Source organism: Clinocottus analis, unplaced genomic scaffold (assembly GCF_023055335.1).
Source record: "Clinocottus analis isolate CAN_PGR_092001 unplaced genomic scaffold, fCliAna1.0.p SCAF_6, whole genome shotgun sequence".
Classification (NCBI taxonomy): Eukaryota; Metazoa; Chordata; class Actinopteri; order Perciformes; family Cottidae; genus Clinocottus; species Clinocottus analis.
The window spans coordinates 1,542,761-1,556,874 of NW_027176218.1; the positions used below are offsets into that span (position 1 = coordinate 1,542,761).

The following is a 14,114-nucleotide window of genomic DNA, read 5'->3' on the forward strand; positions in this document are numbered from 1 at the left end:
TTGCATTTTACAAATTCTAATTAGGAACAGTAGAAGTTGTTTAAATACATAAGGGGTGATAATGAAGTAGATATTTAAGCGGGGTATGACTTTTTGTTCCTTGAGTCCTAAAATCTGCAAACAACACCAGTTCAACCCGTTCATAAATGGATGAATGAAGTGATTGTAATTATATATTACTGTTTTGTGTGTGATTAAAGAGCTTTTAAGGTGTTTAACGAACTTAAAGTTTTAGCAGATAACATGAAAGCGTGCATTTGATTTATGATTTTTACCTCTTAAAACCCCTTAAATGTGCAGAAGAAACATAGTAATGTATTGTCCTATAGTGTCTTGTTGATGGTGAGGAAACACAATGAAAAAGAGCAGCGCCTCCCTCACAAAGACCAGCGTTGTCTCCTCGTCTCCAGAGTTCGCACTTTAAATGGCCGTCTCTCTCTGAGGGAGAAAGAGCTCATTCACAGACTGCAGAGCGACACAACACAAAGTTATCCTTCTCTAACAAACGTGGCACTAAGGAGCCGCAGTGGGAGAAGCATGCAGACCTTCAAAGTACACAAGACCCCGATGTGAACAGCACAAGTTAAATCCAGCTTTCAAAATGAAACTTTAGAAAATAGTTGATGTGTGTCTCTTTGTAGTTGATGTGTGTCTCTTTGTAGTTGATGTGTATCTATTTGTAGCTGATGTGTGTCTCTTTGTAGTGGATGTGTATCTATTTGTAGCTGATGTGTGTCTCTTTGTAGTTGATGTGTATCTATTTGTAGCTGATGTGTGTCTCTTTGTAGTTGATGTGTATCTATTTGTAGCTGATGTGTGTCTCTTCGTAGTTAATTTGTAACTATTTGTGGTTGATTAGTGTCTCTTTTCTAGTTGATTTGTAACTGTTTGTAGTTGATGTATCTCTTTGTATTGTTTTATTGTTGTTGTTGTTGTGTGTTTTTAATAAGCAGCAAAATGGAACCAAACAATGACAATAAATAACTTTTTGTGAAGATTGTAACAACACAGGATACAGAAAATGGACCAAAAGACAATTAAAAAAAAAAATGTATTTGCAGAATAGAATACAGATTTTGACTGAATGTTGCATTTGCCAATGTGTGTGTGTGTGTGTGTGTGTGTGTGTGTGTGTGTGTTTGTGTGTGTGTGTGTGATGAATATAAAAGTTGCAGCACAGGCGCTGAAGGGTTATTGATCGACACGCTTTGAGGAATAATTTGCTTCTTGGTGCATTCAATTAGATGAGAAGATCAATATCATGCTTACGTCTGTTAAAATATTTAGCTACAGCTAGCAGATGGTTAGCTTAGCATAGCACAAAAGCAAGGGGAAACAGCTAGTCTGGTTCTATCTCGTAAACAGTTAGGTTGGTTGACAACCAAAGTGCATTCTGGGTTACGTTTTCGAGGCGGCTCTCGCTCTTTGTGACCCCGTCCGAATCAAGTACTTTCAGAAGATGCTCTCTGCGAGTTGAAATCCAGTGAAACAAAATGGCTTTTAGTGATGAAAACACTCAGGAACGGTTCTAAAACGAGCACAATCTGAATAAAACAAGTTTAGGTTCAACATTCTCACACTTTATGAAAATGTTCCTCAGATTACTGCGTCCTGATGGAAACAAGTGTCTCCCTCCTTTGTGTGTCTTTGTTGTGAGCGGGACACCCCTCCTCCACCCGTAACCTCCACCAGCACCCCCTTTGACCCCGCCCCTTCTGACGCCGCCCCCTCCACTGTCAAAAAAAGACAACGTGTGACAGCCATGAATAATAAATGTCGCAATACATTTTAAAGCAGCAGAGCGTTTCCCCTTTAACCAGTCTGTGTGTGTGTGTGTGTGTGTGTGTGTGTGTGTGTGTGTGTGTGTGTGTGTGTGTGTGTGTGTGTGTGTGAGTGAGAGAGAGACAGCAGGAGAGGCGTATTTTGCACAGCCGACCTTTGACCTCTTAACTCGTCTCAATATGTTTTATATGTTTTATTTGTTATTAGCACGATTAGCGTCGTGGCTCCAGGCGCCTGCTGTCATGTAGACTCTCTCTCTCTCTCTCTCTCTCTCTTTCTCTCTCTCTCTCTCTCTCTCTCTCTCTCTCTCTCTCTCTCTCTCTCTCTCTCTATATATATATATATATAGACTGCTGTTTTGTCTATTTGGTCTTTAATTTATTGAGCATATTTTCTATTTTAAAATGTATTCTTTTTAGATTTTATAGCATTCCTTTTTTTAATAATATTTTTTTTTAAATATGATCATTATATGCAATATTATAGAAGCAATAAATACATATCTATCTATCTATCTATCTATCTATCTATCTATCTATCTATCTATCTATATATACAATAAATACATATATATGGACCATATATACACATACACACAATTTCCTTTGTTGAGACGACCTCATCACGGTCTCTTTTCTCCAAAAATTACACGATGAGCTTTCCATCTTATTAAGAAGAACTAAATGAAAATCAGACCACCAGGCTTATAAATAAATAAACATGTTTGTATAAATCTTAAAGTGTGCTACAAGCACATTCTGGGTGTGACTGCCGTCAGTGTTGTTCTCTGAGTCATAAGCAGGACGTCAGGGTTTAGCGGCCTCTAGCGGCCAGTGTTAAAAAGGTTTTGAACTGGCATGTGTGTGTGTCCCTTTAAGAAACTGAAAAGAGGTTCCACACGAAAGACAAGAACCAGTGGAACCAGTGGAACCATTGGAACCAGTGGAACCAGTGGAACCAGAGAAACCACGTTACATGTTCCTCCTCGTGGAGCCAGAGGAACACAACCAGCTGACAACGCTGTGTTGTTGTTGTGCAGCCAATTGTGCAACGGCCACGCCCCTTCAGCTCCTCGTTGTCTTCAGAGGTCAAAGGTCAGAGTTTGACTGCCCTGCCCTTCCCGTCCGCATCATAAACTCACACATATCATCTGTTTGGATTTATAATTTGATTGTTTTGTTTTCTGACAATAAAGTTGTCATAATTCATTTGTTTGTGTCTTTTTTTTAAAATTATCAATTGAAGGAGCTGATGATACATACTACATGAATAGTACATCAAATATAGCATGAATACGAAGTTATGGGTTTTATTTTCCATAGTGCCATTGTCAACAAGCAGGGGAGTTGGTATTCCTTCAGTTCACAAGATTCACTTTCATTAGTGTAGTCTATAATTCAGGATATTCCTTGTTATTAAAATGTTATTAATAATAATAATTCCCTGAATATGATAACACTTTTGTTTTTCACTATTGTCATCTTTCTTTCTTTCTTATTATTAAAACTACATGTGTCAAATAAATGGAGCCTGTACCAATACAAAAATACCTTCAAGATTCAGAAGGTTTTTAGGAGTTAGTTTGATTTATATTTAATAAGCGTCTCACTTCCATAACATTTCCGGTCTTACAGACAGAGAAGAAAAGCGGGCCTTCTTCTTCTTCTTTGGAACTTGGTGCCTACATTACCCAGGATGCACCTCGACCGGCGACAGTGAAAAAATAAATAACCTTGAAGTTGTTTATTGTTATTAGTTTATTATTTTCAAATGTTTAGACTTGAAATCAGGACTTGCATCGGCTCAGCCGAGGAAACAGAAATGATTCCTTGAGTGCAGGTCACGTGAAAAAGGATCGAAAGACTCATACAAAGACCGGGTCGGGAAATGAACCAATCATTTCTGTTTCCTAGTACTGAGCCTATGCAGGTCACGTGGGGAACGGATCCAAAGACCCGTATGCGGCAGATGAACGAATCATTGATCCAAAGACACGACCACGACTCGTTCTTCTGATGAACGATCGGCACAGGCTCAGCACTGACAGCAGCTAGACAGTAATGACTCGGTCACTTGACTGGGTCTTCGGTACGGATCTTTGGATCACTTTTCACGTGACCTGCAATGGCTCAGAAGAGGAAACAGAAAGTATTTGTTTACCTCGCATTTTTTGTACTTTACTTACAGTTCAGCGTAATTGTTTGCCGTGATAATTAAATGGTAGTGTGATCATAAATGACCCTTTTCAAAGAATCCAAACTGTCATAATGCATTAATTTAATGCAGGAATTTTACCTTCTGTCAGAGGTAAGCAGCAATTAGCCAATTAGCAATCGAAAAAGGCAGACACAAGAAATCTTGGCAACCAAAAGAAAACAGAATAGGTGGTCACTGTTCGACAGGTGAGGTTGAGACAGAGATGCACTTCCTCCTAAAATGTAATAAATAAAGTGAAAGAAGAGAAACGTGGCTGCACCGGCTCAGCTTGTTGCTCCTTATGTCCTGTTGTCCTGTTGTGTCACAACCTGAGGGTCAGTGAGTGACACGCGCGCACACACACACACACACACACACACAATCTGTTTCATTATTACTGTTAAGAGAGAGACAGAGAGAGAGAGAGAGAGAGAGAGAGAGAGAGAGAGAGAGAGAGAGAGAAGGGAGAGAGAGAGAGAGAGAGAGAGAGAGAGAGAGAGAGAGAGAGAGAGAGAGAGAGAGAGAGAGAGAGGCTGTGACCCTGCAGCAGCGACCTCATCCCACCTGTAACCAACGCAACGCCTCTCCATCACAGAGTCTTCACAGAGTTCTTACAGTCGAGGAAAACCAAGAAAAGTCATGGAGTTTTTAAATGGTTATTTCCAGGAAACCTGAAAAAGTCCTTGAAAAAAAATCAAATCCCCAAAGCGTAGTAAAAGTTGTGTAAATGTGTTCTATTCATGTCTTATATTCATGTGTTCATGATGGTCATTTACGCTGAGTTTGAAATAATGAATATGCTTTTAAAAGAAAAAGGCTCAAAATATCAGCAGCATACATACAGGCATCTATATAAATGTTTATTCTTTTAATCAAACTATTGTCTCTCACTCATTTGTGTCATTTAAGGTTTACTTTTGAATCCTAATTCCTGACCCCCCCGTCCAACCATATGAGTCTAAACTAGAACTAAAACAAGCCGAGTCTTTTTCACAGCACCAGGGTTACAACTGAATAACCCTCAAATATTGTCATTTATCATCAGAATACATGCAACACAGTAATCTACTACAAAAAAACTTGCATTTTGGGACATTAATTACAGCGCCACCATGTGGTCGATTGGAGTCATATTTCTGACTAAAGAAGAGATAATCTGTTGTTACATGAGGCCCAATGTCTGTATTTGTGAGAGGGGGTCAGACTTTAGCATGAATACGAAGTTATGGGTTTTATTTTCCTTAGTGGCATTGTCAAACAAGCAGGGGAGTTGGTATTCCTTCAGTTCACGAGATTCACTTTTATTAACCGAGTGTAGTCTATAATTCAGTACATATAACACACATTGGTCAAATAAAATCATCATTAAACTGTTGCTTTGTTAAAAAATATTAATAATAATAATTCCCCGCATATGATAACACCCTTGTTTTTCACTATTGTCATCTTTCTTTTCTTTTTTCTTTTTTTTTTTAAAGAGCTATTAGTATTAGTATAATTGAAACTACATACAATAATACCTTCAAGATTAAGAAGGTTTTTATAGTTGGTTTGATTTATATTAATTAGCGTCTCACTTCCATAACATTTCCGGTCTTACGGCCAGAGAAGAAAAGCTGGCCTTCTTCTTCTTCTTCTTCTTCTTCTTCTTCTTCTTCTTCTTCGGAACTTGGTGCCTACATTACCCAGGATGCACCTCGACCGGCGACAGTTGGGAAGGAGAGAGCTTCCGGAATGTATTTCTGCGAGCTGTCATTTAAGCTAAAATGCATTTAAAACACTTTAAATCGTCTATTATTATTATTAGTTTATTATTTTCAAATGTATAGACTTAGGGAAAAAGAAGAAAATTAAAAAAAAAGCCGCTTATCCCTGTAACGTCCTAACAAACACGGGTCGTTACGGTGACTCGAAGGCGCCATCTTGTGTCCTGTCTCCTCCTGTAGTTAGAAGTCCAAAGTCTGGACGCGGAGAGAGACAGGGAGATGTCTATAATGTGGGAGGAGAAAGCTGCAGTTTGAGTCACACTCAGTCACAGCCTGGACACCTACTGACGAGGCAACACCAGCTCGGAGGCCTGCGCCGACAGTAAGTAAAGAGCTTTTTCTCCGACAACAATGCACTTTAAAACGGCCATGGCGGCGGGCGAGAGGTCAGCGGGTCTCTGACCTGCTGACGGTCCGGATAACTCGTGCGTGTTTCCTCCGCTTTTCCCGTTTGAGGAGAAGCAGCTTCTTCCGTCTCTGCAGCTGTGAACTTTAGTGCGGAAACTTCAATGAGTTCGTTTAGCTTACTCGCGTGACGTCAAGTGACGTCACCTGAGTAAAACTATCAATGACACATTGTTGCTCTGCGCGTGTCAAGAAAATACGTATTTACTATTTTAACTGCTGCACAACAATGCCCATCTCGTGTGTACGTTAACCTTGACTGATGCTACTTCATGTACTGCGAGTTCACAGGAATTATTCATGTTTAATACGAATTAATACACTGATTTATCCTTTGTGTTCATAATCTGAACACAAACAAATAAATGTAGTGCAGTAAAAAGTACACAATTGACTTGAAGAACTGTAAAGTAGCATGAAATGCACATACTCAATTACAAGTAGTTATGGACATTTGGTTAAAAGTCATGGAAATTTGGTTAAAAGTCATGGAAGTCCATTGGTCGCAATGTGCAAGAACCCTGGATGTCTGAGCAAAATCCATTGGTTTCACGCATGTAGGTTAATACAAAAAGGTTAATAATAGATTCCATCTTCCATTATCAGCTCAGGATGGAGAGGAAGCGTTGCTGTGTGAAGCTGTCGGTCCAGCCGTCCAGAGGGCTCATGGATGAGAAGTTCTCCGTCTCGGTCCAGAACGTCCTCCCTGGTTTACCGCTGACAGTCCACGCCTTCTACAAGTGTGAGGGCGGATACAGCTGGGAGGCGTTCGCCCACTACACCGCCAACGCCACCGGGACCGTGAACGGTACTCGGCTCAATACCTAGGAAATGTATTTGGTGAATGTTTTGCCGGCGTCATAAAGTGTGTGTTTTTTATTAGTGTTACTGTTTGGACATGGCCAAAAGAAGGAGTGGCTTGTCCCTCACAGGGACCCTTACTTCTGAACACACTGTTTATGTTGTTTCCTGATAAAAGACAATTGTTTCTTCTGGTACCTGTTCAGAAAAAAACCCTAATTTTTGTATTCCCTTCTACCTCACAGTCTCAGAGGATCCCAGTCTGGGCGGGACATACTCTGGGGTTGAACCGATGGGTCTCATGTGGAGCCTCAGACCGGTTCCGGGCAGCAAGAAGGGGCTCAGGTAGGCCAACAGGGAATCGAGAGTTGTTTACATGAAAACCACTCAAATACTGAGTCGGTATCAAGAGGGGACTCTTTTTCCTCATCGCCCCTTCAGGATGAGGAAGATGAACGTCCAGACCCCCATGGAGGTCCTGATCTCGGTGTACCAGGGTCACATGACTCAGGGCTTTGGGGAGCAAGTGGCGCTGGCCGGCGTGGTGGTGGAGCGCTGGTACATGGCGCCCGGCGTCCGCAGGATCCCCATCACAGAAGGCGGACTCACGGCAACCCTCTTCCTCCCCTCAGGTAGGACAGGAACAGGAAATGAACATGAACCGGGTTGTTATGGTCATGGAAAACCTGGAAAAGTTATGGGATTTAAAAATGTTAATCCTCATTGTTAGTTTAAATACTACATTTTATCACTTTTACTGTTTACACACAGATTTCACACAATGTTTGCTCATGAAAATCTGGTTAAAAGTCATGTAAATTTGATTTAAAGTCATGTAAATTAGCTGGAAGGTCATGGTAAAGTCATGTACATCCAGTGGTCAACATGTATGAACCCTCGACGATGAATGAACAATGACGTCATCGCTCTGTGACCTGGTCTTCGGGGTTCTGTCTCATCTGAAGGCCCGGGCCCGTTCCCCGGCCTGCTGGACCTGTGGGGCGGTGGAGGGAAGCTGGTGGAGTACCGCTCGGCGCTGCTGGCGTCCCACGGCATCGCCTCGCTGGCTCTGGACTACCTGACGCCTCAGATCACCAAGGAGACGGGGAAGATGGTGGACAACGAGTACTTTGAGGTGAAAAATGAAAAAGTTCATATGGGAGAACTTTCTGTCACCTCGTCTTCTGTGGTGTTTAATCTGGTGTCACTACAGGTTCACACATAAGGAGACGACTGAGTCACAGGCTGCTTTTCTTAATCCGTTAATCAGCAGATTATTAAATACAAATAAAATAAAACATTTAAATAAAATAATAATTACATTTAGTTAAATAAAATTAAAAGAAATCTCAATAAAAAAAGTTAAAATAAAATTCAATTTAAGATTTAAATAAAAAAAGAATAAGTACAATTTTTTTTTATTTAATAAAAATAATGAAATTCAAAAATTATAATAATAAAATAAAATGTAGTTTAATAAAAATAAATAAAATAAGTTAAAATAAAATATATGTATATTTTAAAATATAAGTTAATAATAAATCAAATCAAATAACATGTTTTTATGTTTTTTTAATAAATTAAAATTTCAAATTAAATAATAATAAAATTTTGTTTGATAAAATAAAAATAAACGTCAATGAAAAAAGTTAATGAAAGTGTTAAAATCTCTTGAAACATCTATTTTTTTCTCCCCAAACCCAAAGATGTCTAGGTTCATACAGCTTTTGGAGCTCCAGTCTAAAAACACTGCACGTCGGTGCATAACTCTAACACCAGATATCTTTGATATACTGTCTCCTCTCCTCTTGCGACACAAACCAAACACACAACGCCGCTACATGGACTTCACCGCCGCTGATAACAAGACGGCAGTCTGCGCTGTGTGAACTTTGCTTCAAACAAAGCAGCAGATCCTCATAATTTAAACGCTGGAACCAGGTAGAGTCTGACTTTTTGCCTTCAAAAAGGCAAAACTACCTAAACTTTAGCTGATATTAACAGTTTAACATCGAGTTGACGTCTTCACGAGCAACAACCTTCACGTGCACCAGCATGTTGTGCTCTAACGTTACGTTGCTCTAACCCAAGTCTGAAAAAAATAGCAGGCTTTTAAAACAACATCTATGTGTCACTTTTATTCATAAAATAGGAACTCTAAGCAAAATGAATCTGGGTGATAATCATTCATTTTTAGTATGCGGGTTCATGTTCAGTACAGTATGCGCAGTCAAAGTGTTTTCTGCAAAGGCCCAGCGGTGTGTGTGTTTGTTATCTTTGTGTTAATAAGTCAATAAACTCATAAAAACCAGAGCCACAGTTCACTGGAGGAAGTGATGAAAAGATGAGTCGTAGTAAAGTTTGTTCCTTCTTGGACCACAGAGACCTGAATCTTACGACTTGTCTACTAACGGGTCATATTCTCGTAGCGACGTAGCACAGGGAGGGATCAAAGAGTCATCTTTAGTGGTGTCATATAGTTTTTAATTCATCTCTAAACAAAGAGCCACAGTTGTCCAGCAGTGTTTTATTCACACAGCCCCAAAAACAAACCACACATGCGTCTCAGAGGGCTCGAAAAACTCCACAAAACAAAACCTTTTGATTGGAAAAAAAAAGAAAAATCAGCGATTTAGAAATGATCTCTCTCCAAAAAAAAAATCAGACAAAGATCACCTGACGGGAGAAGACAGCTGCTCCTAAAATACTGAGGCCAAGTTAAAGGGATAGTTTTGGTGCTTTGTTTTATGAGTCACTGACCCACAAACAGTGTGTTTCCGCTCTCGATCCACAGGCAATGTGCCACAGCTCTTGATGAATAGACAGTTGGGTGTGCGGTGTACCGTCCGCCGCGGTGTACCGGTGACAACGTTCCGTACTCTACCAGTATTTCACATACCGGTGTTCAGACCCAACTTAGATTATTGCCCTTAACCGGTAAAGACTTTTGACATCATGCTGTCAGGGTTCTTAATTTTAGTCATGGTGCAGAATTACGCAGCCAAATTGCATGCTGGGAAATGCAAATTTGCCGGGCGGCAAACAACTGTTTTTGTGTCCCAGAATGCATTTTGGCACCATTAAAGGGGAACAATGGCAGAGGAGAAATCTAAACTGAAAGCTGACAGTCTCTGAATACTACTGTTGCTGCGTCACAAAATGTTATTTTGAGATGTTTTCTGGCGAGAAGTTAGTTGTTTAAGTTTCACATCTGTGGTCGGTTTGTCAAGAATCAGCCGACTTAAAGAGTTACCGACGGTTTGAAGCCCTGCTCGCGGGACCGATGAGCCGGGCAGCGGCACGTCACCGCCCTCTGCTGCCGGCTGAGAGACACCTGAACACGGCAGGACTTTTTAAATGATTCGCTGGCTCCGAGTTCTCCGTAGAGGTTATGAAGATCTAACGAGCGATCTTTATTAGTTTATTATTTATTCAAAGTAACGTTACGTCAGTTTGACGCAGGGAAAGGTTAAGATTTATAACTTAAGTTTTTAATTTCACTTTTGAGCCACAGGCCGTTTATTCAATACCAATACAGTAATATGTAGTCTTCCTTTCGTTTGTGTGCGAGCTCTAACCAGCATGCATTTCGACTTTCTAATTTCATAAATGTACAACTATTAGTGTTACAAACAGTGTGTGTCACAAAGTGTTGTCCTGTGGTGTTTAACTCTGTTAAAGAGCGTTAGTTGTGGGTTATCAATTGTTGTTATGAAGTTAAATACACAACTAAAGTTTGAACAATGACTGGAGTTAGAACCCTGACACATAAGTACCCCGCTGCGCTTTCAATATCATCCTGCGATATGTTACTGTCGTAAAGCTTACGACTTGCCTTGTCTAACTAAATATTCTATCGTGCAGTTGGCCGACTATATCGCAAAATACCGCGATATGAATAATTTTGACTCATACCCCACAGATCTGATACATAGTGTGTTACTGCTCTAGATCCACAGACAGTGTGTTACTACTCTCGATCAACAGACAGTGTGACTGCTCTGGATCCACAGACAGTGTGGGAAAATATAGATATATAAATATAGCTGACACTTGATTCGTTCTATGTCTAAAATACATTTAGCATCCTTTCAACATTTCATGTCTGTATGTGACGATACTGACGGTGTTTTTAACCCCATGTGTGCCGTGGTCTCCAGGCGGCCTACAGGGTCCTGGTGCAGCATCCCCAGATCCTCGGCAGCAGGATCGCCATGTTGGGTCTTTCCTTCGGCACCAGTGTCACCCTCAGGATGGCGGTCTACTCCCAAGTCATTAAGGTGAGGTGGCTGTGAAGGAGACCCGTCATCGTCCCCACTTGAGCGGACCCCATGTGTTCTACAGCTCATGTGACCACCACGTGAATACCAGAACCCTGTTGATCTCTAACTCCTTTTCTTTTAAAAAACATATTTTTTTTTGTATTATCTGTAGAGACCAAAACCGTTTAAAAAAACCAAAAACATGTTTATTTCTGCTGTAAAGTTTTAAGCGAGATCGAGTCGATCATGACATCATGTTTCTGTCTCAGCTGATCGTGTGTGTGTGTGTGTGTGTGTGTGTGTGTGTGTGTGTGTGTGTGCTCTCCCAGCTCAGGTGTGCAGTGTGCATCAGTGGGAGTCACGTGCAGCCGATCGACGGCACTCTGGATCAGATAATGATCTATTATAACGAGTAAGTGGATCTCACGTCAGTCAGATTGTCTCAAATGGGACTTCCTGCTCCCCAGAGGGTGAACCTCACGTTCTGACGACCACGCGATCTCTCCTCAGGACACACCTTGAGCTTTCTATGAAGCCTTTTTATTCTTCTCTCCTATCAGCAATGCTGATAAAACTCGATTTAACGAGGAGCAGCACGTGATCTGGAGAGATCTGCTGATGCCCATCCCCACCGACCCCTCGCTGAAAGTAGACGTGAGTGCCAGACAGATCCTTCTCTAGCCTTCATTTTACTTGTGTATATATATATATATGTATGCATGTATGTATGTATGTATGTATGTATGTATGTATGTATGTATGTATGTATGTATGTATGTATATATATGTATATGTATATATATATATGTGTATATATATATATATATATATGTATATGTGTGTGTGTATATATATGTATGTGTATATATATGTATGTGTATGTATATATATGTATATATATATATATATATATATATATATATATATATATATATATATATATATATATATGAGCTGTCGGCTAACGGCTAATGATGCTTACAACAACAACAACAACAACAACAACAACAACAACCAGACGGAGCAGCAGCTATGAGTATAATGGAAAATATGAAGAACTTAAGTGTTTGTGGATGAATTGTAGCTCTGTGTAATGCCTGAAACATCCACATGTGACAAACTGCAGGTTTATGTATTGTGTCTGATGTATTGTATTGTGTGTTATGTATTGTGTACTACTACTACTAGGTGGGGCGTCTCCAGTGTCCTCTGCTGCTGGTCGTCGGTGAGGACGATCAGAACTGGCCCGCCTACGAGTCTGCAATGGACGTGAGTTTACTGGCCGTGCATTCATTAAAATATCAAAGTTTACACTATGAAATGTGTCCAAAGAAGTTAAATTAGTATACATAAATACATACATACATATAACATACATCCATACATCCATACATACATACATGCCTTCACAACCTGCAGGTCGCCTCACGGTTGACCTCTGAATCCTCCCATAAGACTTTGGACTTAATTCCTTTTACGACTTCTCGTTGCTGTTTTTTTACGACGCTTCACATTCCCTGTGTTAAGATGTGAAGCGCTCGGTTGTTAATAAACAACTACGTGAGTTTTGACGCTGCCAGGCCAAGTAATATAGTAAAATACTCTCAGAGGTATTTTAATGCCTAAAGATGTGAATTACATTTCCATGAAAACACAATATTTAATAATGATAAAGGAGCTCCACAGTCTGCCCTGAGGATTCTCAAATTGCATGAATCAGTTCGTCAAACTAAAGATCTGATTTGTTGAAGTCTGTGGCAGTCAACCACAACGTCCACTCCCCGTGTACATTAACCTGCAAAGGGTTAAACTGATATGCTCCCATAGAGACACAGGAGGAGGAATCTGATTGGATGAGAGCTTCTCCTAAAAAACAGATGAGGATTACCAAATGATTACAATACATGTGAAAAAGAATAAAATTATAAAATAGCTATATATAACTTTGTGGTTCTGCCGCTGCTACATGTACATGACCAGAGTGTGTTTTCCTTCCTGCGGTCCAGATGAAGGCGATGATGCAGCGGGCGGGCAACGAGCGCCTGCTGACCGTCCTGTCGTACCCGAACGCCGGTCATCTGATCGAGCCGCCGTACACGCCGTCCGCCCGGGCCAGCACCTTCAAAACCGTCTCCAGCACGCCTCAGACACGTAAGTGGTGTGTGTGTGTGTGTGTGTGTTACAGTGTGTATGTATGTATATGTGTGTGTGTGCTTCAGCTCTCTTCCTCATTGTAGTCATGGTCCTGTGGGGTGGAGAGACGGTGGCTCATGCTCTGGCTCAGGAAGACTCCTGGAGGAAGACGCTGGTGTTTCTGAGGGAGAACCTGTACGGAGGCTGTGACCCTGCAGCAGCGACCTCATCCCACCTGTAACCAACGCAACGCCTCTCCATCACAGAGTCTTCACAGAGTTCTTACAGTCGAGGAAAACCAAGAAAAGTCATGGAGTTTTAAAATGGCTGTAAAAGTCCTTAAAAAAAGAAATCCCTTAAGTGTAGTAAAAGTCCTGTAAATGTGTCATATTCATGTGTTCATGATAATAATGAATCTGCTTTTAAAAGAAAGAGGCTCAAAATATCAACAGCATACATACAGGCATCTATATAAATGTTTATTCTTTTAATCAAACTATTGTCTCTCATTCATTTGTGTCATTTAAGGTTCACTGTATGCTTTGAATCCTCATTGTTAGTTTAAATACTACATTTTATCACTTTTTACTGTTTACACACACATTTCACACAATGTTTGCTCATGGACATTTGCCATGACTGAAGTTGTTACCATGTCACATAAGTAGCGACAGCTGCACCACATATTATAATCTATGTCACCCCCCCACCGGCCCCCCCCCCCCCACCCCCGACTATATGAGTATAAACTAGAACTAAAACGAGCCGA

The 14,114-nt window shown here is 40.6% G+C and overlaps 1 protein-coding gene across 1 annotated transcript; it reads left to right on the plus strand.

Annotated features, from left to right (window-relative positions):
• Positions 1 to 5,711: 5,711 nt before the first annotated feature.
• LOC137803782 (peroxisomal succinyl-coenzyme A thioesterase-like) lies at positions 5,712 to 13,841 on the plus strand. Its single transcript, XM_068602511.1, has 11 exons — positions 5,712 to 6,066; positions 6,756 to 6,957; positions 7,196 to 7,295; positions 7,392 to 7,582; positions 7,916 to 8,085; positions 11,111 to 11,230; positions 11,542 to 11,624; positions 11,773 to 11,866; positions 12,401 to 12,481; positions 13,219 to 13,363; positions 13,450 to 13,841. Exons 2-11 carry the CDS (start codon positions 6,762 to 6,764, stop codon positions 13,584 to 13,586), a joined length of 1,317 nt encoding a protein of 438 aa, XP_068458612.1. The 5' UTR covers positions 5,712 to 6,066; positions 6,756 to 6,761; the 3' UTR covers positions 13,587 to 13,841.
• Positions 13,842 to 14,114: the final 273 nt, after the last annotated feature.

What these genes read in the sequence shown, in the direction of transcription:
- LOC137803782 (XM_068602511.1), top strand. Translation starts at nt 6,762, where the DNA reads ATGGAGAGGAAGCGTTGCTGTGTGAAGCTGTCGGTCCAGCCGTCCAGA. An exon ending in CGCCACCGGGACCGTGAACG is followed by an intron (nt 6,958 to 7,195) that starts GTACTCGGCTCA and finishes TCTACCTCACAG; the next exon opens with TCTCAGAGGATCCCAGTCTG. An exon ending in TCTACTCCCAAGTCATTAAG is followed by an intron (nt 11,231 to 11,541) that starts GTGAGGTGGCTG and finishes GTGCTCTCCCAG; the next exon opens with CTCAGGTGTGCAGTGTGCAT.